The 26,607-nt window shown below is 36.5% G+C and overlaps 1 protein-coding gene across 2 annotated transcripts in view; it reads right to left on the bottom strand.

The window, feature by feature from the left end:
- ltk (leukocyte receptor tyrosine kinase) overlaps positions 1-26,121 on the bottom strand; it is a 54,944-nt gene extending 28,823 nt beyond the window's left edge. Inside the window, exons 1-7 of one of the 2 annotated variants that reach the window (XM_082142909.1) lie at positions 25,878-26,121; positions 10,374-10,466; positions 7,140-7,289; positions 6,717-6,942; positions 4,381-4,523; positions 3,975-4,115; positions 618-767 (exon numbers count right to left, since the gene is read on the bottom strand). In XM_082142909.1, the coding sequence (XP_081999035.1) occupies positions 618-767; positions 3,975-4,115; positions 4,381-4,523; positions 6,717-6,942; positions 7,140-7,289; positions 10,374-10,466; positions 25,878-25,932 (958 nt within the window). In that variant the 5' untranslated portion in view covers positions 25,933-26,121. Of the gene's footprint in view, positions 1-617; positions 768-3,974; positions 4,116-4,380; positions 4,524-6,716; positions 6,943-7,139; positions 7,290-10,373; positions 10,467-25,877 lie in introns of those variants that run through there. The other variant, XM_082142910.1, reaches the window with a different exon arrangement.
- Positions 26,122-26,607: the final 486 nt, after the last annotated feature.

Here is a 26,607-nt window from a genome sequence, read left to right as displayed (position 1 = left end):
ATACACATGGGTCTCCTATGTTCCTGTCTCAAAGCTGTTGTATTAAAGTAGAGAGAACAGTTTTGCCAAAAAAAAGGTCATTTCGCAAACATGGAAACCAAAGCATCTAAAGTCACATTTTGTTCAACTACATCACCTCATGACTCTCTTAATTGGATTGGAAGTGTAAGCTATTTAAACATTTTGATGTGAACCATCCATAACATATCTTACTTAGTTACTGTTGGGGTCCTGACTAGCAACATTATCAAGTATCCCCAAGCGATTGGGGATACCTCATAATGGATAGCATGAGTCATTCAATAATTGGTGGCAAAATTCAGACATTTCTTTTTAAATATTTTTTTAAGGGAACAGGTACATTTAAAAGATGATTCCTGTATATTTAAATAGTATTTCTCATTACGTTTCTGTATTTTATAGTTCATTATGCAGACAATCTTCAGGTCGATTTACACATTTTATTTTAAATTTCTAAAAAATTATTATTATTATTATTATTATTTTAATATTACTGACCCAAAACATTTTGCATACTGGCAAATTATTTGTTTATATAATTGTGTTAAATGTTAAAATACTTCCACATTTGAGAATGGATGTTGTTTCACATTTACCTTGAGTGTTTTGCAGAGTTGTGCCCAGTAGATCTGCATCTTCAGTCAGCTGTTGTCCACTAACTAGTCTCCAAGAGGACTGTGTATAAGCCACTGACCATCCACAGGAGCCCATCTCAAATGAACAGTATGAACCCAAAGGTAAAGAGTCTGCAAAGACAAAGGAAATTATGAAACATCTAACAAATTCGTAAAATACAGCTGATCGTGTCTGCAAACATTAGAGCTTTAAAACAACAGAGCTTTCAAAGCTCATCAAACGTGTGCTTCCATTTATTCCTCTGCTTCCATTTATCCCTTAGGTCCACTAAAATGTAGTTATCAGGATCACTAAATCAACAAAGCTGGTGAAGTTTTTTTTCTTCCAGTTTGTTCAATGTAGTTTTAAGTCCAAGTATATAGGCCTGAATTTCAGCAATCAGACACAGTACTGAAAGTATTCAAGTATTACATAATTCCAACATCTTTACTACTTTTACTGGGTCAAAAATTGACAGTTGTATTAGATTAATTTATAAAAGCAGACCGTGTCTCAATTAGCTTTACACTTTAAATATTTCACACCTAAAATGACAGCTGATATGACAGGACTCCAACTAATGTGTGCTAATAGGGTCTCCGAGTACTTGGCTAGGACAGATTTAACTAACTGACAGATTCATTATCCAAAGGACACGTTTTGTAATGTCATGGATGTAATTAATAAGCTTAAACGTAGTGGGAGTTGCTTTGATCATTTTCCTTAGGATGTTGTCAAAATTATGAAACCCTTCACAGAATATCAAACGTTTCCACCAGCCGCGGCTCATCTGTAAGGGCAGGTGGGGCAGAAATATTCATCCAAAACATAGACTATATAAACTATATATCAATAATAAATTGTAAATGTGTTCAGCATTCTGTAACAAATATTTTAAAAATATTCTAGATAATTTTAAGTAGTAAAGTGAGCAGGGTACATCATTTAGCGTATGGCTTCGGTTGGCATGTATAATGACACTCAGGGCCCTATCATACACCCGGTGCAATGCAGCGCCAAGCGCGACGCAAGTGTTTTTTGTAAGTTTCAGCCTAACGCAGTTATCATTTTCACGTCCTGCGTCACGTTGTTTAAATAGCAAATGCATTTGCACCCATTTGTGCGCCCATGGGCATGCTGGTCTAAAAACGAGGTGTGTTCAGGCACATTGTTGGCGCGTTGCTATTGAGGCAACTGAAACCTGGTCTAAAGTCAATTTTTGTTTTGTTATTTAAAGAGCGCGTTATTAATGTGCGCCTATAGGCGGGTCCACAATGCGTGTAGACAATGCTTATTGCGTGCTTTAACCCTTGCAACTGGCTTTTAAAGGGAATGGGAAATTGCACTCTGATTTTTTTTTTTTTTTTTTGCACATTATGCCCAAAACACACCCATTACTCATTAAGAGAATAATGAGCCGGGCACGCCGAAGCGTTAAACTAGCAAAAGTGGATTTGGACATGCCCTAAGTGCACTTGCGCCGTGCGCTATAGACCATGAGCTTAGATCAGGGATGTCCAATCCTGCTCCTGGAGGGCCACTGTCCTGCAGAGTTTAGCTCCAACCCTAATTAAACAGACCTGAACCAGATAATCAAGGTCTTTCTAGGCATTCTAGAAACTTCCAGGTAGGTGTGTTGAGGCAGGCTAGAGCTAAACTCTGCAGGACAGTGGCCCTCCAGGACTGAGTTTGGACACCCCTGGCTTAGATCCTTAAAATAGGGCCCTAAGTGCGGCAGCCTTGCCCAGCTCTACAGCGCCCCACAATTTTCTTATGTACATCTGTGGTGAAAAATGGAACTGCTCAAATTGAGAGCCATTGGGGCAGATTTCAGACTGCCCCACTTATTTTCACGTTACTTTACGTAAACCTGGCTCCAGACCAAGACTAGAGACTGTTCTTCGTATCAAATTAATGAAAGTTTAAACGTGCTAAGGTGAATAGCCTTTATATAGTTTTGTTGTGTTTGTTTTATGTTTCTTCTGAGAATAGAAATTAGTTTATTTTTCTCACTGGAATTCCTCCACAACATTCTAAAACAACATTTGGAGGACAATAAATACTAATAAGATAGCATTCTGTGCGTGTGTCGTGTGTAGCTTTTCAATCAACATGAGAGTGTAAAATAAGTGTTTTTTTGAATTTTTTATATATTTTAAAATATAATTTATTTCTGTGATGGCAAATCTGAATTTTCAGCAGTCATTACTCCAGTCTTCAGAGTCACATGATCCTTCAGAAATCATTCTAATGTTAATTTGATGCTCAAGAAACATTTCTTATTATCATCAATGTTGAAAATAGTTGTGCTGCTTAATATTTAAAACAATATATAGCAATATGAATGATGAAAATTGCTAAACAAACAAATTGAACTGAACTGTAAGCTATTAATTAAAAGCTTTATTTCAGTAAATTGCAGTTTCAATTATTCAGCATCACATGGGTGTTTCTTGCTTTTTCTTGCTAATGGAGTAGGTAATCAAACTAATAGTGTTCTTTTGTTAACTCTAGAATAATTAACAGAATGATTATGCAATGTGTGTAGCAGATAAATCTTAATTTTTTAATAGACTCTGTACATTTAGATTACTTTTAAGAGTCTTTGCTCTCACCTTTTTATCTTTGTGGATTATAAGTGCTGTGTGCCAAATATTACAATACATCTACAAGTTCTTTGTACACAGACAATTATAAATCATCTAAGCATAGTATAAATGTTAATGAAGATTAAATAAATCAATAAATATGCAAATATTTTTCCAAGAGGGAAGCACACACGAATGCATTTCAGGTCCATTGTGTACTTCTTTACTCAGTGGAAAACTTTGACAGAGCAGGTTTGCTAATCCAACGCCTCCAGGGAAAGGATTAGAAATGTATCATGGCCGTAAGATTTAATACAGCTGAGTGACACGAAGCCAGCCAGTTACTCAACGGCACCCTCTTATATCGCCCTGTCACACTGCTGTTCATACTTTTGAGCACTCTCAACGAAATGCAGATTGGCAAGAATGATCTCACAAATCTTACAAGGATTTATGGCTTAAATGCCACCTTTCAAAGAAATGTTTCGATTATCATAAATTAAATTAATGGACTGGTGGGATGCAGCCAGTTCTCTACATTTGAAATCACACACACACACAAAAAAAAAAATGAAATATGGTCTTTTTAAAAGACTTAAGAGCTCTGCACAAACTAAATGGTCTGATGTGAGTAACAGAAAATGCATAAAACTGTGAAAGAGGCTCAAATTTTGAGTGTCGTGTTCACAATTACTGACAGCCTGATACGCATCTTCATATAAAATATTTAAAATCTTTCATTTTACTCACTGCATATTAAGCCCTCATCTTCTCCTTGTGGACAGTCAGTATGAAAATCACACACTCTTCGTTTCTCAATGCAGCCTCCAGAAGGACAATGAAGTGATGAGTATTTTTCACAATCTGAACCCAAATTCAAATAATCATCTCCTGTAGAAAAACACAGAAAACCATCATTATTTTGTTCAACAGTGCCACATAAGGATAGAACAACAATAACCATTGCAGTCATTTGAATACTTAAATATTCAAAATTGAATAATTTAAAAAACGCTATGGGCACATTAAACAGTTTCCATATCATAGTGATAAAGTAGAAATGCTCTACAGACGGCCTACGTGCAAGTAAAATGTGCAGTAACTCTAACACATGTTTGAGTTGAATAATATTAGAGAACAATTAATGAGCTGTTACCCATCATGTCACAGTTCTTCAGCTCCAGCGAATCAAATGCCAGAAATCCGACTTCATGGCTGCTACAGGAAGAGTACTGCACTGTCACCTGGAAGGGCTCATCTAACTGACCAATCACAGCCTCCAGCACCTCCCACCGTGGCCTGGGCCACAAAAAAGGAAATGCTTATTTTCACAATCATTACATTTTAGATAAACGAGTTCCCACGAATTAAGAATTGGTTCTCTCGTATTAGTAAATTGTGGCCAAGTTGAACTAATTCATTCCCTAACTTTGATTCAACTAAAACAAGGTAACTAAAATATTTAGTTAATCAAGGGCATGTATTATTATATCATGCGCACGGTTTACTAAAAACGAGGGAACGAATTAGTAAAATGTGCTGATTTATTAATAAGTCGTGGGAACTAATTGTTAATTCGTGGCCACAATATACATATTTTTTACCCCGCGTGTCATGTGCGGGGCTCCAGAGAAATGATCTGCACATCTGCTGAAAAAATAAAGCTTGTTATTGCAGATTAACCTTGATTTTAAGCTCTGTAATTTTCAGAGGTCAGAATCAACTATATATTTTATAGAAAAGCGAGGCTATGTTTGGAAGCATAGAATATACAATAGTGTACTAGCATTGTATTTTAGTTTATTGATTCCATAGCACCATATTCAAGGTCAGAATATTGTGCAAACTTTTCCAGAGAATTAGAATACTCAAGAAAAGAAAAAAGAAAAACATTCTTAAGGGTCATTCACAGAGAATGCGTTTTTGCGGTTAAACATAGCCAGTTGACTATGGAAAAAAAATATTTATAAAAAAAGTTAACTTGAGCGCCGTGTTTTTAGAATGCCGTGTCATGCACGAGACGCTGCACAAGATATGTCCAACTAGCCTAGCGCATGTTTACATAGATAAACTATGGAAAAGCAGCGCACTGACATGTAGAAACGCATTCTGTGTGAACGGCCCCTTAAAACGTTAACTGAATGTGAATGTTACCTTAATGTGAATGTTAGGAAAATGTTCTAAGAACAGTGTTAGAGATACAGCAGATGACGTAACATCTAAGAATAAATTTTCAACACTGAGACAACCACGTCTAATATTCTGAAGTGATAAGAGTTTAATTTTGACAGTTTTACATATTTGTTTCATTCTTAACATTGCCGCTTACAGAAAATGAACCTCAGATCAACACAAAGTATTGAGCTAAAGAACTACAAGAGAAAAGCTGGCATTGTGGAACTCCTATTACATGTCAAAAATTCATACATGAGTTTCACAGCTGCATGTGAGAGTGCTTCACTAAATGTACAGGAGCTTAAGTACACAGTGGAGAGCTAATGCATTGTGTACCAAACATGAATCTCTGAGTTGGATGGGATTATTAGGTATATGACTGATTTGTATAATACACCACATTCCATGGCGTAACCTCTATTAGGCTCAGATCCATATAGCCAAACGCAGAAAGTAAAAGTATATTAGCTACGTCATGAACGTATTAGCTCGTGCCAAATTGCATTGCATCACCATCTATTCCTAGCTTTCTGTCGGAACCAATCATGCCAAAAGAAACATCAGGTCCTAGTTTTAGAAACAAAATGCTTTCATCCATCTTGTTCGTGATGTGCCCAGCATAAGAAAATCAATACCAACTACATCTCCATAACAAAAAGTCTTTTGGTTAGCATTTGTTTCTTATGGGTACAGAATGCTGCTTTATACTATTCTTTGTGTAAGTAAAGCGCATATGTCATTGCTTTTTAATTTATTTACAGATGTGGCTCTGCAAAATGTCAGTTCTCATTGTATGATCTGTCAATCATATATCCATCACGACATCACCATGACATTTAGATATTGTTGTATCACACACACACACACACACACACACACACACACACACACACACACACACACACACACACACACACACACACACACACACACACACACACACACACACACAGGATCAGAGTTTTTGTTTTGAAAGAAATTAATATTCAGAAAGGATGCATATGCATTGAATTGATGTGACAGAAAATACATTTATAATGTTACAAAAGAATTCTGTTTTAAATAAGTTCTGTACTAAACTTCTTGGGAAAAAAATGCATCCCAGTTTCCACAAAAATACACACCAGGACAGCACAACTGTTTTAAACATTGATAATAAGAAACGTTCCTTAAGCAGCAAGTCAGCATATTAAAATGATTTCTGAAGGATCATGGGACAGGCTAGAGTAATGATGCTGAAAGTTCAGCTTTGCCTTAAGGAATAAATTACATCTTAAAATATATTAAAATAGAAAAATGAAGCTGACTGTATCTCACCTGCCAGTTCCTTGTTCCTTGATTGTAAGGGCTATTGGTTTGATGACAGAGTTGTCAGTGTGCTTCACAAAGGCAGATACGTTTCCTGTGAATGGTTCTGGTTGGAAACGAGCGAGACGAAGATGACATAGTGGCCCATTGCTGAGCACTACAGGACTGGTCATGTGGAAACTACATCTGCCAGCAGCAAAATGAGTTGAGGTGGGCTTTAGTAACAGAAAATGACCTGTTGAAAGACAGGAAACTCTTACTAAACTGCCAATGATTATACAGAGAATTGATTAATTAAAATGTAAAAATGTAGCTGTAAACGTTTTATGCAAAATATATGCCTTCATTCAGAGCTCCTGCATGGGGTCCGCCAGTCATTGTTTGTTCTGAATTGAGTGTTAAAATATAATGAATGGAAGTTATCATTGATACCTTCAGATTTCCCAGTGGAATAATCTTTGATTGGTTGAACGCCCCATTTGTTGGATCTGTGTTGCTGTGGTGATGTAACATACCAGTCCCCTCCAGTGCTGTGATTGGATAACGTCCAAGAACATGGAGATTCAAAATCACAGAAGGAAACTGCGGAAGGATGAAGTAACACTATCAGAGGGTAAAAGGGACGCCACAACTCACACTTCGGTGGCAAAATAATGACTTAAACAAATTCAGGATCAGCTGCAATAAAAATACTAATCAAAATAGAGAAAAGATTAATATGTCTGGGTATGTGGAACTGAAGTTAGAATAACATATATATCAGCAACACACAGGCAGATCTGGCCAAATGTCGAGTAATAAACACAGAATAAGACTATTGTCTGGCGCTGCTGTGTTGAACACTGACACAAAGGCACAGGAAACTAGAGTCCAAAGAGGGTTAATTTTAATCCACAAACTAAGATCCAAGTAGTCACAGGGGAAATGCAATAACACAACAACTTAACACAATGAAATGTGATTATCTTCGACAAACACCAGACAATGAGAGTACTGAAACTACAGGATTAAAAAGAGCTAGAAAACAAGGGTAATCAAATGAGGAACACCTGCATAACTGAGTACTAAATCAATGAGTAACTATAGCAACAGAACATGAAGGGAACTGAACAAACAGAACCAATTAACTAAGAAGCAATGACAACAAACTAGAACAGAAGGTGGGACCCCGCGCCAAAAAACAAAGGAAAGGTGTCCAACCAGGGAAAGGGCAGGTGTCCTGTAGTTGTGGCAGGTGATAGACAGGCGACCAGGGTGATACAGGTAGACTAGTGAGTCTCCAGGATGGCACCAACAATTCAGGAAACCAGGGAGGTTCTGGTAGTTCAGGGAGCTTGGGAGGAACAGATAATACAGGGAGCCAGGGAGGTTCTGGTAGTTCAGGGAGCTTGGGAGGAACAGATAATACAGAGAGCCAAGGAGGTTCTAGTAGTTCAGGGAGCTTGGGAGGAACAGATAATACAGGGAGCCAGGGAGGTTCTGGTAGTTCAGGGAGCTTTGGAGGAACCGATAATACAGGGGTGGTCCCTGTGGTTGTGATGAGGGGACATGGAACGGCTTTTGTGGCAGTGATGAAGGGGTTAGGAAGTTAGAACACTGGAGATCAGAACGGCCTCAGTGGCCCTGAGGGGATAGCCATCCTACCCCGTCCCGCCTAAATTTTCTTGGCGGAAAATACGGGCATGTGTGCTGCCCAAACACACATAATAGCAACTGCCGTCAATACCAGAGCAGATGTTATATTTGACTAAGTGATTGCTGGATCCAACTGTGCTGCGAACACAGAGCTGGGCTCTGAAGCTTGAGTGGGCTCCTGGCTGAGCTCTGGGGGGTGAGCGGGCTCCTGACCAGAATACTGGAGGGATGTGTGTGTGGCCCAGACACACATATAGCTGCAACATACATGGAAAGGACCACCTCTTAGATCACGCCAGGGCAGACAGGACGACACTCACTGGAACGGGCTCGGGAATTTCACTCACTGGAACGGGCCCAGGGATTCTACCCTCTGGAATGGTTTCTGGAATTTCATTAACTGGAATGGACCTGGGAAGTTCACTCTCTAAAGCGGATTCGGGAGAAGAAACAATAAGGTCCGTGGAGGGCTCGGGGACAGGCATGGAGTGAGCAGGAGTGCTCAAAAGTTTTTGGGATGGGATTGGATGACAAAATGTATTGTCCTCATATATTTCCTCAATAACAAAATCTGAACCATTAAACCAGAGGACATAGTTAATATAATCAACCAAGGAAGTACCACATTTACCGGAAGGAAGAAACTGAGAAAGAATCCTCCCGAAAACAGGCCTTGAGCATATGAGCGCTCCAGCTCACCAGATGGTAACATTGTAGGAATTTCTCTACATACTGCTCCAGAGGCTGACTGTTTTGACGGAGTGTGAAAAGATGATCCAAATAGTCACAGGGGAAATGCAATAACACAACAACTTAACTCATTGAAATGCATCTATCTGCAACTATCTTTGACTATCTTCAACTAACACCAGACAATGAGAGAACTGAAACTGCAGGAATAAATAGAGCTGGCAAACAAGGGTAATCAAATGAGAAACACCTGAACTGAGAACTAAAACAATGAGTAACCATAGCAACAGATAATGACAACAAACTAGAACAAATGAGGAAAACTAAATCAAACAGAATACAAACATGAATAAAACAAACTCAGAATATGACAACTATATGGGAACACAAAACATTTTAACACAGCAATTGCGAAGTGATGCAAATCCTACATATAATTAATGTGCAGGGATTTTTTATTTATTTAGCTACATTGTGCTCTTATACAGTATTTAGATAAATATTAGTAATATTAGTAATATTAAATAAATAAAATTATACAGAAAGTTTGTCCTGATTTCCTATTAACTTTCTGTAAAATTTAGACTAAAATATAGACCGCATTTTCAGCAGTCCTCCAGAAATCAATATAAAATGCTGATTTGTAAATATATATATATATATATATATATATATATATATATATATATTTAATACCTAAATACCTACCCAATACCTAAAGTCATAGTTAATAGTGAGAATTGGACACTAAACTAAAGCGTAACTACAGACACACAAAGTATATACACAGAATCCCCTACAGCTACCCTTTCAAATATTATCTGTCAGTAATTAAAAGGGTTAAGAAAAAGTGGCCTTGGTTGTAAACAGATTAGGGAAGAAATAGCTGGAATGCCCTCAAGAAAAATGAAATTACACTGTTTTTTACTCCCTGTTCCTTTAAAATACATCCAAAAATGCAAAACTTTATAATAAAATTAAAGAATTAAGGCAAGGGTATGTCAGTTTGGACCAGAGAAGGAATATCTTGAGGGCTTTCGGTTTGTCATTAGGCATTCCAGTGGAAAGACACAGACAAGTTGTCTTTGGAATCATGTAAGGCTATTGATGAAGAAAGACCACAAAGAAACCACAAAGCCGCTCTGACATTCGACTGAAACATCTCATTGAGAAATGCCCTGAGCGGGTGGAATACTTAACCAGATCAATGTTTCTTCTAAGTTGAATGTGGTGACTGCAATGACAAACTCCATTTAGGAACATTTAGTGAAACAAAAAGGAAGAAAACAACTGCAAAACAACTGGTGAAGGAAAAGGGAGCAAATAAATAATCAGCTTTACGTTCAGTGTGTTCAACTGGACTGTAGTCGAGAGGATTTGGATGCACTGGATCTTCTACTGCTCTTTCCAAAAGAGCACAACTGCTCCTGACAACTGAGGAAAGACAAGAAGAAAAAAGGTCAAACATAATATCAGAGAAAGTCCTTGTTTTGCCAAAGTTATGCATAGTTCTTGTCTTTTATCAATGAAGCATTTATTCAAAACAGCTGGGCATGGTGCTGAGCGTTTTACCAGTCAGCAAACACTTATTTTATCAGCTAACATTTATTCATCATCACCCACGACTATACTTATGTAAAAAAAATTATTAAAACATAAAATTACAGATTTAGCAATACCCATTAATATTAATTAAATAAATGATATACCATTTCTTGTTTACCATAGGACTTTGTTGAAACAAGTTTGCCTTTCTAAAACAACAGTGCTGTTTCAAAAACCTTTCTATGATGGGCAGCATTTTCTTTTAAGCATTTTAGCACAAGCCGTTTATTTTATTTTATAATCTAGACACTAAGTGAGGTTGCCAGAACAAAGTTGGAGAAATAAAGGAAAAAACCCATTATTAAAACAAAAGCATTTGATGAAAGTTCATAATCATGGCAATAGCTCATTATAGTGTGCCAAAATCAGCTCAGTAATGAATATGCTTTGCCAGTTATGACCCACACTTGGGGTCTTACACAATCGCTGATGTACACTGTTCATGTCCTGGACTTAAACCACATCTGTTTGACGGGGCTTAAAATGACCCTCTCCTTCCAATAAAATATTCCCTTGATTTCAATGGTGTCAACTGTTTTGAGTTAACAGGAAAAGCTTCTGACAGAATGCTAATGAAGATGGGAAGGCATGAAGCAGGATTTAGAACAAACATATCAGTAACTAAGGTTCAGATAAAAATTATTATGTTGAGGTTCGCAAAACAAACGCTGTACAACAATCAGTTTGTCATAACCTTTTAAAAGCCATTACAGAAATATCCGTGAATCTTTTGAATGCAGGGTGATTCATATGACACATAAACATGTTGTTAGCAAACCCTGAGAAATGTAAATGCTGTAAACATACTTTTTGGGGCATATGAAAGAAATATTTCTAAAACCAATAAAATGGCAAATGATTCCTTCAAAAATAAATTCCTTGACCAATCACTGGTCATGGTATATATTCTGCACAAGAGCAAAACACTGTACAAAAAAGTACCATGCCAAATCAAACGCATGACGTTGTAATAAATGACATGATTGATACAATGGTTTTCTTTTCATCTAATTGATTCAAGTATGGAAATAAACTGCCTGGGAAGATTTTTAAAATAAACCAACAAGGCAAATTTTATCAACAAAGGAGACTGAGACCACATCTATGTAAAGACTGAATTGGTTAAAAGGTCAAGACTGACAAAAGCTCAATCACAACAATATAGCCAATGGGGAAATTGTCATGTGACAAAATCATGTGATTTACTGGCTAAATATACAAACAGACTGCAGCTGGCAAGATGGATCATTAAAATGGGCAAGTTAGTGAAATTTCAAGCCTCATATATTAAACCACAAACTAACATCCTATTTCCAGTAAATGACTGGCATCAAAGATCTTGCACAATAAAGGGTCTGTATTAACCAGATGCACACCATCATATAAATAAGTTAAAATATGTATAAATATGTACATCAAATATGTTTAAAGAAAGTAAGCACAGGCTGTTTAAAGTCTAAATCCAAAAGTCTCCTAAAACTTAAAACTCATATTATTTATTATATTATAATTAGTCTATAAAGATTAGATTAGTTAGGCTGTGTAAGTGCAGATGTTTCTATTAGTACTGCAAAAAAAATAATAAAAAATAACATTTTGTTCTAGGCTGCTACAATGAGCACATCCAATAAAGAAATATTGCTGGATTTGCACATTTCTGCCCTCTTAGTGACACTGATTCTTTGAAAGACATTCTAGTGTTTAATTCAAGCACAACTGTACACAACTATTTACTCCAGTCCAGTGAATATCAAAATGGTTTTTTTTTGGTCAATTTCTGTATAGACACTATGGGCCCTATTTTAACGATCTGAAACGCAAGTGTCAAAGCGCAAAGCGCAAGTAACTTTGTGGGCGGGTCTCGGCGCTGTTGCTATTTTCCCGGCGGGATAAATGCCTCTTGCGCCAGGCGCAAATCTAAAATGGGTTGGTCTGAAGTAGCTTCATTATTCATAGGTGTGGTTTGGGCGTAATGTGAAATAAACCAATCAGAGCGTCATCTCACATTCCCTTTAAGAGCAGAGGCGCTTTTTCCATAGCGCATGGCTATTGTAACGGCGGATTTGCCAGACGCGCGCCAGGAGCGGTTCACAGCCAAGGAGAGCAACGCTCTCGTCACGGCCGTAAAAGAGAGAAGTTACATTGAAATGGAGAAACCCACCCAAATTAACTTCGGTTAAACACGCGTATGATAATTTGGGTAAATGTGTAAGCTAGATGTATGCTTTTATAATAAATTATCTATCTATCCATCTATCTATCTATCTATCTATCTATCTATCTATCTATCTATCTATCTATCTATCTATCGTAATAATGTATGATTTGCAAAAATGAAAACTGCTGCTTCTGTGTAGATTAGAGAATCAAAGTGCGCGTTGTGCACAGGCTACATTGATTATGGCCAAGCATGCGCCCTTAAAATAGCATATGAATAACATGCGCAACGCGCCACTGACTTTAAACTATTTTTTCCTGGTTAGTGGCGCAATTGTTTTCTAAACCTGCAAAATAGCATGAAGGAACGTTTGCGCCGGAACACGCCTCCTCTTTTCGCTGAACCGCCTCCGCGAGCGCAAGTGTATTTCCTAACTTACCGACGTGCTTCTGTGGAGGGAAAAGTCCGCTTTGCGCGGGTGCAAAATAGGAATGATACATGCGTCGGTGTACAAAGTCACTTGCGCTGGGTGCAAGATAGGGCCCTATTAGTCTTGACTACAAAAAAAAAGGACTGAACATTTCGACCATTGCCTGGGCCTAGTTTACTGAACATCGATAGGAGGGAATGCTGTTAGACTACAAGTACATACAAGTTTTCACAATAGAACACTATTATAGGCATTTCACCAATATTTCATACCCCAATATATAAAATTCACCAATTTTATAAGATAGCATACACCACAAAAATATAAAATCAGTGTATAGGTGATTTTGTTATGTTCCTTAGGATAGACAGAAATATGATTCTGGAAGTTTGAGTTTTTAGCCAGACTAAGATAGCCTACAACATGGACCAGACTTATGCTGATGCTTGGGCTACATTGATAATCAAAAGTCTGGCTCTGTAAGATGAAGTTCCATGCAGTTAGCAGATTTATTTAAATATGAAATAATTAATATCTACACATGAGGAGCCAATAAGCCATATGAACCATGTTGATTTCGAAGTGATGGTTAAAACTAAGAAATCTTGTGCCATTATATGGAAATCCACAGACTAAATAATCTCTCAAGTGCACTTCTATACGGTATAATGGCACTAGATTTCTTAGTTGTAACCTCAAGTTAACCCGCTTTCATCTGGGGGGTCCATCCTTCAGCAAACTTATTTGCACTTTTTTTGCTCTGCCAAGAGAGCACTCTCTGTTCGATTTGCATGTGTGACAGTCCTCTGATTTGTATCCAATTGGTGAAGCATGGCATCTGGCCTACCTGTTCCGCCCAATTTAGGGCCAAATAGGAACATGTGACAGCTGGGCTTCGTTAAGCGCACACTCTCAGAGAAGAGCTGTCACTCCTCACCGACATGATACACAGCACAGCGTGCTCAGCTGACTCATCTGCTGAAAGAGTGCCCAAGTTCATCCGAGCTTCATCCTTCTCTTTCTTTCTGTGAGAGGATAATGTCAAATCTTAAAGGGTTAGTTCACCCCAAAATGAAAATTCTGTCAGTAATTACGTAGTCACGTAGTGTAACAGCGCAGCGCTTCTGGGTTGTACGTCAGAAAGTAGGCTCACTATTGGCCAACGCTGGTCATGTGTGTGATGCTGGCCAATAATGAGCCTACGTTCTGAGCATACAACCCAGAAGCGCTGCGCTGTTGCACTACGTGAACGCACTCAGAGGCCCACACAGAAGAAAATGAATAGTTGAATAAAGTCGTTATTTTTTGGGGTTTTGCACACAAAAAGTATTCTTGTTGCTTGATAAACTTAAGGTTGAGCCACTGTAGTCACTTGGACTATTTCAACGAGGTCTTTACTAACTTTTCTGGGATGGCAGATATCGATTACCTACTGTAGCAGCCTATGAAGGAGTGAGTCAGCTCACAGTCTTACGGGGTTGGAACAACATCAGGGTGAGTAATTACTGACAGAGTTCTCATTTTTGGGTGAACTAACCCTTTAATACTCTCCATTTGAGCTGAGGCACATTGGCAATCCTCACAACTAGGCCTGGTTTCACAGACAGGGCTCAGATTAAGCCAGGATTAGGCCTTAGTTTAATTAGGACATCTAAGTCTTAACATTACTGGTGTGCATCTTGAGACTAAACAATGTTTTTGTTTTTGTCATTGTCATTATTTTAAGATATGTCAGTGCAAGGTGCTTTTAGTTAAAACAGCTCAAACATGCATTTTAGTCTGGGACTAGGCTTAAGCCTTGTCTGTGAAACCGGAGGCTAATGTCTGATGCTGTGAAGGAGCTGAGACGTTCAATGGGTTTAAAGGGGTCATGAAATGCATTTTCAGATCTTAAAATTGTTTCTGGTGATTAGCTTACGAAGATTTTTTGCACTCTCATTTTCACACTCAAGGGGCATTACCTCTTCCAGAAGCGCAAGTAAATTTGTGACTGTTGTGGCTGGTGAACTTCTTTGCACCATATCCACACACAACATGTGTGATGTGTGTTTTAATGCTCAAGATGACCAGCACTTTAATAGCGTTATATATGTTTGAGCCCAAGGCAGAAGAAAATGAGCCAATGAACCATGCATAACGATTGCAACAATCTGTTTTAGTGTGGTAATTGCTCGCCCTTGCTAAATCTCTTAGCCTGTCTGTATACAGTTCTAAAACTATATATATTTAAAGTCCCCCTGTGGTGAAAATCAAGCTTTTAATGTTGTTTGTATGTCTATGTGGCGTTTTTAATATGCTTTAAGAGAAGTCAACACCACTGTTGATGTAGAGTATTTTCTCTTCAAACTGCAGTGAACCAAAGAGTCTCAAAAACATGATTTGAAATCACTGGCGTTTCTGTCACAAACTACTTTGTAACCAAAAGTTGTCGCCAGCGAGTGGATCTCTGAGCTGGTGTGATTAAGTGGAGGCGGGGCTTATTTACATATTCATAGAACCGCATATACTAAATGAGGCAAGGATGTAGAGTTACATTTAAACTATTTTAAGGCATGAAAAAAAAAAATCAAGGAAAAAACTTTTAAATATGTAATTTTGGTAATCAAAGATGAGTTTTAAGTGATAAAATTATTATTTAGAAAAACCGGCAGCAAACTGAGAATAATTTTTTTTTAAAGTAAAATTGTGAAACAATTTTTTGTTCAATTGCTCAGACATGTTTGTAGCAAATTAGCTCAAGGAAAATATGATTCATTAATTATAACTAGTTATAATTGGTTATAAATAGTTGGATTAATAGAATTATATCAGTTAATAGAATTAACTTAATGTAGCAGAATTATTATTACAATCAATTAACCTGTTTGTCCAACAAACACTGAGTGTTAATTGTTTATTACAGAAATTATCATTTCCGGGGTATGGGAAATAACTTTCTTACTGTACAGTACTACTCAGTACGAGCATGTTGCCAAAATCTGCATGATTATGGACTCCAGTTATGAGCAAAACAACCAAAGACTGTCAATGGAGGGAAAGAAATCGCTCAGATTTTATAAAAAAAAATCTTCATTTGTGTTCCGAAGATGAACAGAAGTCGTATGGGTTTGGAACGACATGATGGTGAAAAAATGTATTTGTCATTTTTGGGTGAACTAACCCTTTAAACTGAAGAGTTTGATTTGAGGTATGAAACTTGCAGTGTTTTTATTGTAAAGTAACCACTGTTGTTATCTTAGCGACATGCTAACATCAGATTAATTTAAATGAATTGAGTCGCCGTGAATGCTGTCTATGTTGAGCATTTCAAACCTTCACTTAGGTTTTGTAAATCAGTTTGTGTCATCCTTAATAAAACTGAGGTATTTCTATGCAATTCCTTTAGCATTTGAACACCATTGCTGAATATTATGTTTAACAGCTGTAAAGAGATAAAAAAAAACAGCTTACAGTACTTTTCTGTGCATTCCTACCAAGACTATGACTGCAATTAGGAAGCTCATAAACAAAAACCCTGCAGAAGAGACATATGTAAGTTATTAATGAAAGTTTTCACGGGTCACTCATTTACAGCTATAGCAACAACCGCCTGTCTCTGTGTTCACAAGCCACTAATGCAACACAAAACCAGGCTATCAGCACAAAAAACTCTTTTTTTTTTTTTTTCATAAATGTAGCTTAATTGTAGCACTTATGAAGATCACAGAGCATAATTTTGGGTTTGTCTGGAACTTTAAGACAGTGAGGGTGTTGAGTAATGCCATTTAGATGAGTAGAAGAGATACAAATTGAACTATAATGGAATTATTTTGCATTATTTGACACACTAAGAACCATCTGATCGATTTTAGATTTAAAACTCAAAGTCCGATTGATGCTGGTATTTACAGTTGAACAAAAAGTTCCATTGCTTGATGTACCACAATATCTGTGTGATTATACACAGAGCTAAAATGTTTGAATGCCAAATGTGACTGAATGGAACAGGTAATCCGAGCTGGTGTGATTGAGTGGAGGTGGGAACTAATTTGCATATTCAATTCAATTCCTTCTTTTTTTTTTTTTTTTTTTTTTTTTACATTGTAGTACTGAATGAATTCTCTAAGCTCAAACATTCAAATCTGTTACAAAATATAGTAAATAAATAATAAAGATTTTTACATTTATACAAAAAATATATATAATATGGAAAAGTTTATTTAAAAGGTCCCAAAGTGGCTTCCTCTTAAGTGGGATAAATTTAGGCATTCTTTTGTATAGAAATAACATTATTTATTGATTGAATCTGAAATCGATCCTTACTAATTTAATGCATTTTTATTTAGTTTTTCAAAATAATTTAGTTCAAGCCACACTGTCATGGGATCCAGCTCAGCTTGGACTAAAATCAATCAGAAGATTAAAAAAACAGCGGGTCTAAACACATGAGAGCAGTTGTGTCCCTTCACTTTGGAGAGAGTCTGTTTTCATTCAGGCTTTTGTCTTGTAGCCAGATCATTGCAGAACAAACTCCTTACCATATATGAGGGAAGATCCATCAAAGTTAAACACTTCAAACTTTATTCTGACTGCATCAATTGTTTGTTTTTGCAAGGCGTTAATATTAGATGGTGTGTTATTAAGGCCTTGTCCACACTAATACAGTTTAGTTTGAAAACACGTCTTTATCTTTCTGTTTTATCCTTGCGTCCACACTGCGACGGTGTCTTTGTCCTGCGAAAACAGAGCTTTTTCAAAACGCTCTCCCAAGGGGATCAATTTGAAAACTGCGTTTTTGCGTTGTAGTGTGGACTGTAAAAACGGGAGGTATTCGAAAACAATGACACATGTTTAGTCATGTGACGCATACTGTCCCGGCAGATGTTTATAGCAGTATTGTATAAGTGCTATTCACTTTCACACTGTTGCTTAAGAAATGTTACTCTCTCTCCTCATTTCACAGTCTTGCAATTCTTTTGTCCTGTGGCAAAACATGAGGGCAGTTGAGTTTTAGACCATACATAATATAATGGTGATTGAGTGCGAGCTGGACGGACGATGGTGAGATATTTTGGTAAATAAAATGATCTTTTAAAAAGAATAGCGTGAGAACTTTCTGTTCCATCTGTATCATCTCAGTGAGCTTTTATGAAGTTTTACGCATGCGCAGTAAGGTGAATTTAGCTTTTTCTGACGTTTCAGTGTGGATGAGAAATTTCTGGAAAACGCATGTAAACGGAGAGTGTTTTGAAAAAAAAGTTTTTTTCTAAATGTATATCTGGATTAATGTAGACGTAGCCTAACATGATAGCAATTGATGTTTTGATCACTGGAAGTAAGACTGACAATTGTGATTTCAAGCATGAGTTATACATTCTTCCCCCCCCAAAAAAAAAATGTTTTCACGGTTTCCACACAAATTTTAAGCAGCACAACTAAGCAACTGAGTTTCTTGAGCACCAAATCAGCATGTTAGAAAGATTCCTGAAGGATCGTGTGACACTAAAGACTGGAGTAAGGATGCTGAAAAATCAGCTTTGCTATCACAGGAATAAATGACACTTAAAAAATATTAAAATAGAAAACTTGTATAGTAATATTTCAATTTAAATGCAGACTTGGTGAGCAGAGACTTGCAAAAACAATTAAAAATTTTAAACATCAGGTCTAAATAACTGAATATTATTTCCTTTTTTATTATTATTGGTTCATTCACAACTAAATGATCTAGGCTGCTGTTTTGGACCATATTTTGACATTAATATTTTTAGAAAACATAAAAAATCTACTCTGAAATGTTTTTATTTATTTGTCATTTTTATGTTCAATTAAATGATACAGGTTGTGACATTCGTGTGACTTCTGACATCCTCTGACAATTTAGTATAACTGCAGTCCTTTCACAACTCTTCGAAAAGATTGACGTTAATTACTTTTGGAATCCTTATCAGATAAAATATCGCTTGACACAGAATGTTCCTCATAACCATTCAATAATTAACCAGATCATATCTGAGCTGCTGATAACAAGCTACACTGCCAGATGTCAAAAACATACAGTGATTCATCAACTAATCGTATAAGGTTACCATGTCTGGGTCAAGCCAAACAAAGGGATTTACTGTTCTTTGTGGAGGGAAGGATGTATTTGACACGTTTGAACAGGACAGGAGTGATGCAACAACAACCACATTTCAGTTCTGCTCTTAGGGAGCCATAGGTCTCTAAAACCAACTTAATATTGACTCACTGAATGTCACAAACTAAATGTCAAACACATGACAAAGTCAAAACAGTCGCCAGACAGCATCAGAGGGAAGAGTTGTCTAAAAACACAAGCCCATCTGGTCTGCCGCTCCACAGGACACAACAGCTTTGAAATCAAAGTGGTTCATTATTATGTAGTAGGTGTGATAGACATTAAGAGGGAACAAAATAATCACCCTCATGAAATTAAATGAAAACAGTCCTCATGAGACTGTTTAGTCGCATTTTGTGTGAATGTTACAAGTACTATCTGACACTTTCCACAGACACTGGTGACCCATGACCTTTTTAGAGGCATAAATCCCATGTTGTTTTACAGTGAGCACTATTCGATATGTTTAAACTATTATTAAAGTTACTATTAAGACTACCCTGTGGTGAAAATCCTGTTTTTAATGTTGTTTATATGTCTTTGTATGCATAAATTCATCAGTCAACACCATTGCTGAGTATTTCCTCCTTAAAACTGCAGTGTACCAAAGACAGTCTCAAAAACGCAGTTTGAAACCGCCCCTAACTCCTACAGTCACAAATATGTGGCCAATCCCATCAGCGTGCGGGGCAGGGCTTTTCCTATCATTTTTTCTAAGGATGCTGATTTTTAGAAGGCAGTTTTCTGACGAATGGGAAAATGCTTGTGTAACATTAGCAACACATTATAAGCTGTTTGATAATTTAGTCAAGCCAAAGGCTAATAATATCAATTACCGTTATGTGTCGACTTTTATTCAAATTCTAAATTAATATATATATAGCCTAGAAAGCGCACAAAGGGTGCAGATTTACAATATGCACTGTTATAAATTGTATGTGTTCTCAGAGCTATAAACAGCTTTAAATAGACACAAATACGCATTGGAGCGTTTACCGAATCTTTTTCGTCAATATAATATACCCTCAAGCACCCCCATATGGGCCTGTCTGTATAATTCGCTCTTCCTCTTCTTCTTCTGAATCAGTTTCAAGTATACAGTGCTGCTCAGAATTATTTAACCCCTTGGTAAATATGATAAAAGATGGCTGTAAAAAATAAATCTGTATTTTTTATCCTTTTGATATTTTTTATATAAAAAAAATGTTTGACTATTTTTAAAATAAAATATTAACGATGCAGATTTATTTTTTTACAGCAATCTTTGATCATATTTACCAAGGGGGCAAATAATTCTGACCAGCACTGTATATGGCTGAATTAAACCAATATTTCCACTTGCCACTGTGTAGCATTTAATACAGTTGACTGAATGGAACAGGTATTCCGAGCATGTGTGATTGAATGGAGGCGGGGACAAATTTGCATGTTCAATTCCATTGTTAAAAATGTTGTAACACTGTTGTACTGAATGAATTCGCTAAGCTCAAACATTCAACCCTGTTACAAATTATATCAAAATTAACAAAGATTTTAAAATGTATACAAAACATAAAATATGGAAAAGTTTATCAACTACCAAGGGTCTCAAAATAGCTACCTACTAAATGAGATAAATTTAGGCATTCTTTCATAAATTGTAGTCTATTGTTGTTTTTATTGCTAGAAAATAACAAAAACACAAATGAGTGTTTTTAACAGTATATTTAATTTTTTATAACAGTCAGAGTTGAAAAAAGCTGACTAAAAATGCAAGAAATACATTATACGTTGTATTAATATAAAAATGAATAGAAAATAAAACATAAAAATATATAATACATTATATTTTATACATAGTTAGTGTAACCTCTAGATGTTTTCTATAAGTCCTCTTGAGATTTTCTGAAGGTTATGCAAGAAAGAAAAAACTATTTGTATTATTTGCCACTATTTTCATCTATCTATCCAAACGGTCAAAATATGAACAGACAATCAACACAACTTGGACATGAGCCAAAGATGATTTTGATCTTTGACAGCTTATAATAACTGTGACTGTGAACCATTAGATTTTATCAGTGTATGTAGGCCGAGTAAATGCTCTGCTTGCAAGTGACGTTGCAGTGATGCACATTACAACACACTTATTGTGCTTCTTTAATGTTTGATGCTAACAGCAAACACTTTGATCTGTGTTTAGAGATTCAGACCTGTAATTATCAATCAATCAATCAATCAGCTTTATTTCTATAGCACATTTTACAAACACAAAGTTTCCAAAGTGCTGCACAAAAGACTCAGAACATACAAAACAATTAATATAAAATTATTAAAACAAAATAAGAACATCAGGGTCATACCACAGAGAATACCACAAAGGACCACACCACTCACGCGGAGTTAAACGCCAAAGAATAAAAATTAGTCTTTAGACGAGCCTTAAAACACTCAACTGTAGGGGCAGTTCGGATATGGAGGGGCAGAGCGTTCCAGAGTTTAGGTCCAACCACAGAAAAGGCCCTGTCCCCCCGAGTTTTAAGTCTTGACTTGGGGACCGCAAGCTGGAGCTGGCCCTCTGACCTCAGTGTCCGCGCTGGCTTATAAATTTGGATTAGGTCCGAGATATATTTTGGGGCCAGTCCATTCACAGCTTTAAAAACAAACAATAAAATCTTAAAATCAATCCTAAAACGAACAGGAAGCCAGTGCAATGAGGCAAGAATTGGAGATATATGAGCGCGCTTTTTGGTTCCTGTTAAAAGACGTGATAATTACTGGATGATCATGCAACTACCTTGGCAAAGGAAGTCCATTTCACCAAACACACTTTCTAAAGTCATGCTGAGCACCACTTATATGCACAAGCACCCACTTCACATTGACAATCTAAAATCCTATATAAGTCAAAGTCGACCTATTGTCATTTCAGTAATTGAAGGTGTAAGGAAGAATGAAATACAGTTTCCTCGGAAACCGTGCTCAAGACATTAAAGGCTATATGTATGCTGGAGCATTTCACAAATGATACTGTCACCATGATGTCACCTTAGGCTATATTGTCACTGTTATGGTTTTTGTTTGTCAGCAGAGTCTCATATGTCAAATAGCAAACAGCAAAAAGTAATGATGAAATTGCTCATTCAAAATGTGAGAAACTGATGTGATAAACTTGACAAGGCTGAGCTTGTCTTCTTCATTAGCACAAATTCAGGGAGATCTCGAACACAGGAAAGAAACATCACAAATGAGATCTCTTTAACATCTCGGCTGAGCATCCTAAACAGCAATGACAAATGGAGAGTCTCCTGCTTCTCAGATCTTGCTCCTGAGAAAAAGGACCTATTAATCTCAGTTTTTTTCTTCTAGAGATCTCAACAGTGTCTCATTCAATGCTCAGATTTGTCAAGTCTGCAATCAAAAGCCAGACACTCAATCTCATACATTTTTATAGCTCAATATTCTCACTCCTGTCAACAACTGTCTCATTTGTGTCTGTTTTTATTTTCTTATAATGAATTTTATGAGAAACACAAGACAAAATTGTTATCTAAATAAGACCTAAATAACATTTAAAATTACATTATTTCCTTTAGCCACTGCTTTTATCCAATAAATGAGGAACATAACAGCAATTTGTCACAGAGCCAACAATAATAGTACACAATGCCAGGTTTATAGAGTGCTGCAGGGATGACGTATTTCTGTAGGACAAATCCTGTAAACGAGTTAGCATTTTAGCACATTTCAGTCAATGGGTTTTTCAATGGATTTAAATGGCTGGGATAAGATATTTTTAATATCTATTTTTACATTTTATTCTACAACATAAAATACATCAGTAATACCACCCTCCGATTAAAAAAAAAAAAAAAAAATCTTTTACTTGACTTGAAAAAGGCAGATGCTAACGAGTTATATGGCACTACAGAGGTTATCGGTGACATTAAACAGGTAAACTTAATAGTTCTCATAATTGTGTGTTTAATTGTGTTTAACTCAAACTTTCTGGGGGAAAAAAAACAAAGCCTGAAAGAGTTGTCAGAAGCTTAATGGTGGTATTGTTGAAGTCATGCAACCGTGGTGTAATTTATTTATAGCCTACGTTTAACTTTTTACTTCTAGAAATTATTTAGGCTTCAAAATTCATAAATGTTGTATTCATTGATGAACAAAATGTGCAAGAATCTTAAAATTTTGTTGATCACATATGGCCTATTTGATCTAATAGTCCAAAAGCCAATGGAAAAATCCTATTGTATTTTTGTCGAAGGAATCAGGGTGATGCTATAGCAAATTTTTCTAAAATGACCAACTCACCAACACGGTTTCCCTGGTGCTATAACGTCGTGCCTAATTACATAAAAACTACGTCATACACCCCTACTCCACCAAATACTCCATGTATAATTCTCACTTTTGCATGTTTTTAATCTCAGGAAATTCTCATACATCTCACTAGTTCTCTTTCAATGCCTCGTGTGTTTAATTGTGTTTAACTCAAACTTTCTGGAGGAAAAAACAAAGACTGAAAGAGTTATCTTCTCTGGTTTCTCCAATGGTTTCCCTGAACAGTGAGGGACTGATTCAACATGTTATTTCTGGCCTCCTTTGTTAAAGGATGTGATTCATTCTATGACTTTAGCAATCAGCTGCATCTAGTCAAATAGGTGGCCAACTGTCCCCTATAGTATAGCAACAGTTTGCCCTTATAAAAAACACTTTTATACTGTATACCTTAATTAAAGTGCTGGTAAAACACCTTGCCTTCTAGGTCAACATGTAATGTGAGGGGTGGAGTCCAGCATTCTACTAGTCCCAGCTTGAGACGGCAGGCCAACAGACCGACCGCAGTCCTCTCACTGACTGCCTAATGCATATTTCATATTGCTTGATCTGGCAAGCTGTAATGTGATTGGCTAGTTTTATGATAGCTTTGGCTTTAACCAGTCTGCCTCCCTTTATTTTTGCTTATCAAATAATCATACTGGATGGACATTTTGATTATAAAGTCATTCTTTTTTTAATGTTCATAAAAAAGCATATACATTTTAGTAAGTAGTTGTTAGTATTCTGGGTCCTTTCTGAGTGAATCAGAAGTTATTTAATTTGGCTTGGACAGAAACATAAATGGATGGAAACTGAAAACAGAATAGCGAAAACCACTAGAGAAAAAGAAGGAGAATGTTAAAAGCTAGAGGCATATTGTACGTGACTTGAGTTACTTGAAAATGGGTTTCAGTTTTTCCTCATCTGTGCATTCAATCTTGCTAAAAGCTCAGCACAACAAAGGACGGCAGAATTAACTGATAGTCTGTGTGCGTGCCAAAAATATATTAATAAAGAAACAAAAATAAATGCATTAATAAATATGTTAGACAGATAATGTAGGCTATATACAGTATTGAAAGCTAAATTGCTGAACACTACAGAGAAATGGCGTACTATCCAAACATGAACCAAAACTGCTTATGTGAACCACTCTTCCCAGATTGCTAATTAGAGGTGAAATCTGTTTGCTATTACATAAAAAAAGGACCTCACAAACTCATTACATTAATCATAAATTCTCTTGCCATACTCCTGCCTGAGGCACAATAAACATGAGCTGATAATCTGTGATGCTGATGAGGACATTTTGACTGAGCAGGACAGATGAGGTTCTAATGAGCATTATTAGATTAAATATCACACCCATAGACAGATTATATGCAAAACCCTCTTGAATTGGAATAATTTTTTTGTGAATCGTGTCCTCCAAACTAACTCAATATTTGTTTTTGCTTCATTGGCTGAATACGTAAACACAATAAAAACACACTGACATACATTCAGACAAGAGTCAACTGCAGTTAATAATGAATGTAGATTTTGAACTGCGTTCTCTTAATTTTTTTTTATTTAATTTTTTTTTAATAAACGTACGATTGGGAAAGTTGTTGTGTTTTAAATGTTGACCACAATTTTTTTAAATTTTTTTGTATTGGCCACAATAATATTTTTCTTTCCTTTGATCCTTTTCATTAGATATTTTATGAATTGTTCCACTGTTTAAATGCCTATAAAGGCTTATTAATGACAGGTTATATTGTGACAACTTCTTATCCCATAAAAGTTCAAAGCAACAGTGCAGCAATAGAATTTGTCTTTAACTCAACAAAAACAGCTGAATCTCCTCATCATTTCTTCCCTGGAGGACTCTAAATCTTAGGGTACTTTATTTAATTACTATGACACCACAAATTTGGCCAGCATATTCTGAGAAGTCAAAAGGTTTTATGGCTCGGAATAAATTAACTTAATTTCAAAGTGTAGCTGAACTGCGGCATTTAGAAAGAACATATCATGCCGTCCTTCAAAATCATTGTGTGGAAATGAAAAATCCAATTGTGTTTGCCACTTGATTAGCGGTTTCATGATTCTGTGTCCCCTGCGATCAAGTGGATTTCATTTAAAACCATCAAATTCTACATGCATTTCTATCTATCGAAGCGTCTGGACATGTTTAACATCGCCAGAAACCTGCAGGTCAAATTTAAATAGCAAAACACTCACCTGTAAAGATGAAAAAAGCTAGTTTTAAGAAAGTTTGTCGAGTAAAATAATCCATGGTTCCTTAAAAAGGATCCTGGAGATAAAGTAGGCTACTGTTAGCCTAATCTCCGCTCAATTGTATTCCTGGCGCGGGAAAAAGCTCAAAAATAACAGATAAAGCGCCTTTCCGAAACTATCCAATTCAGTCTCGCGGCTCCTGCTTCTCGTGCCTTAAGCTGCTGTGATTCATTATGATGCTGATGCTGCTGCTGTAGCCTCTCTCTCTCTCTCTCTCTCTCTCTCTCTCTCTCTCTTTCTCTCTCTCTCTCTCCTGCTACTAATGCCTAATGCTGGTTAGTCACGGTAGGTCAGTCTCATATGCTCCCTTGGCGCAACTATTTTTTTTTTTTTTAACACAAACACATTTGTTTTACAAGTTATGTTTTCCATATTAAGAAATTAATTAACTGGGATTTAATTACAGTGTATGAAATTATGTACATTCACCTGCAGTAGGCTATAGGCTAGGCCTACATATCAGTATTCTAGAAAACATAGGTAGGTCGCCCTCTCATGAGCCCCGCCATGTTGACGTCACATGACAAGCTGCGTCATGTAATTGGCAGTTAGATCTTAGTTAGACTACTTCTACTAATAATACTAAGAAGATAAACATTACTAAAAACTTCAGGTAGCCTGCCCCCCTTTTATTTATTGGATTAGTCATCCATTTATGTGGATATGTGTGTAG

The sequence above is a fragment of the Leuciscus leuciscus genome (genome assembly GCF_965113295.1).
Source record: "Leuciscus leuciscus genome assembly, chromosome: 17".
Classification (NCBI taxonomy): Eukaryota; Metazoa; Chordata; class Actinopteri; order Cypriniformes; family Leuciscidae; genus Leuciscus; species Leuciscus leuciscus.
This window is presented reverse-complemented; position numbering and strand designations above follow the sequence as displayed.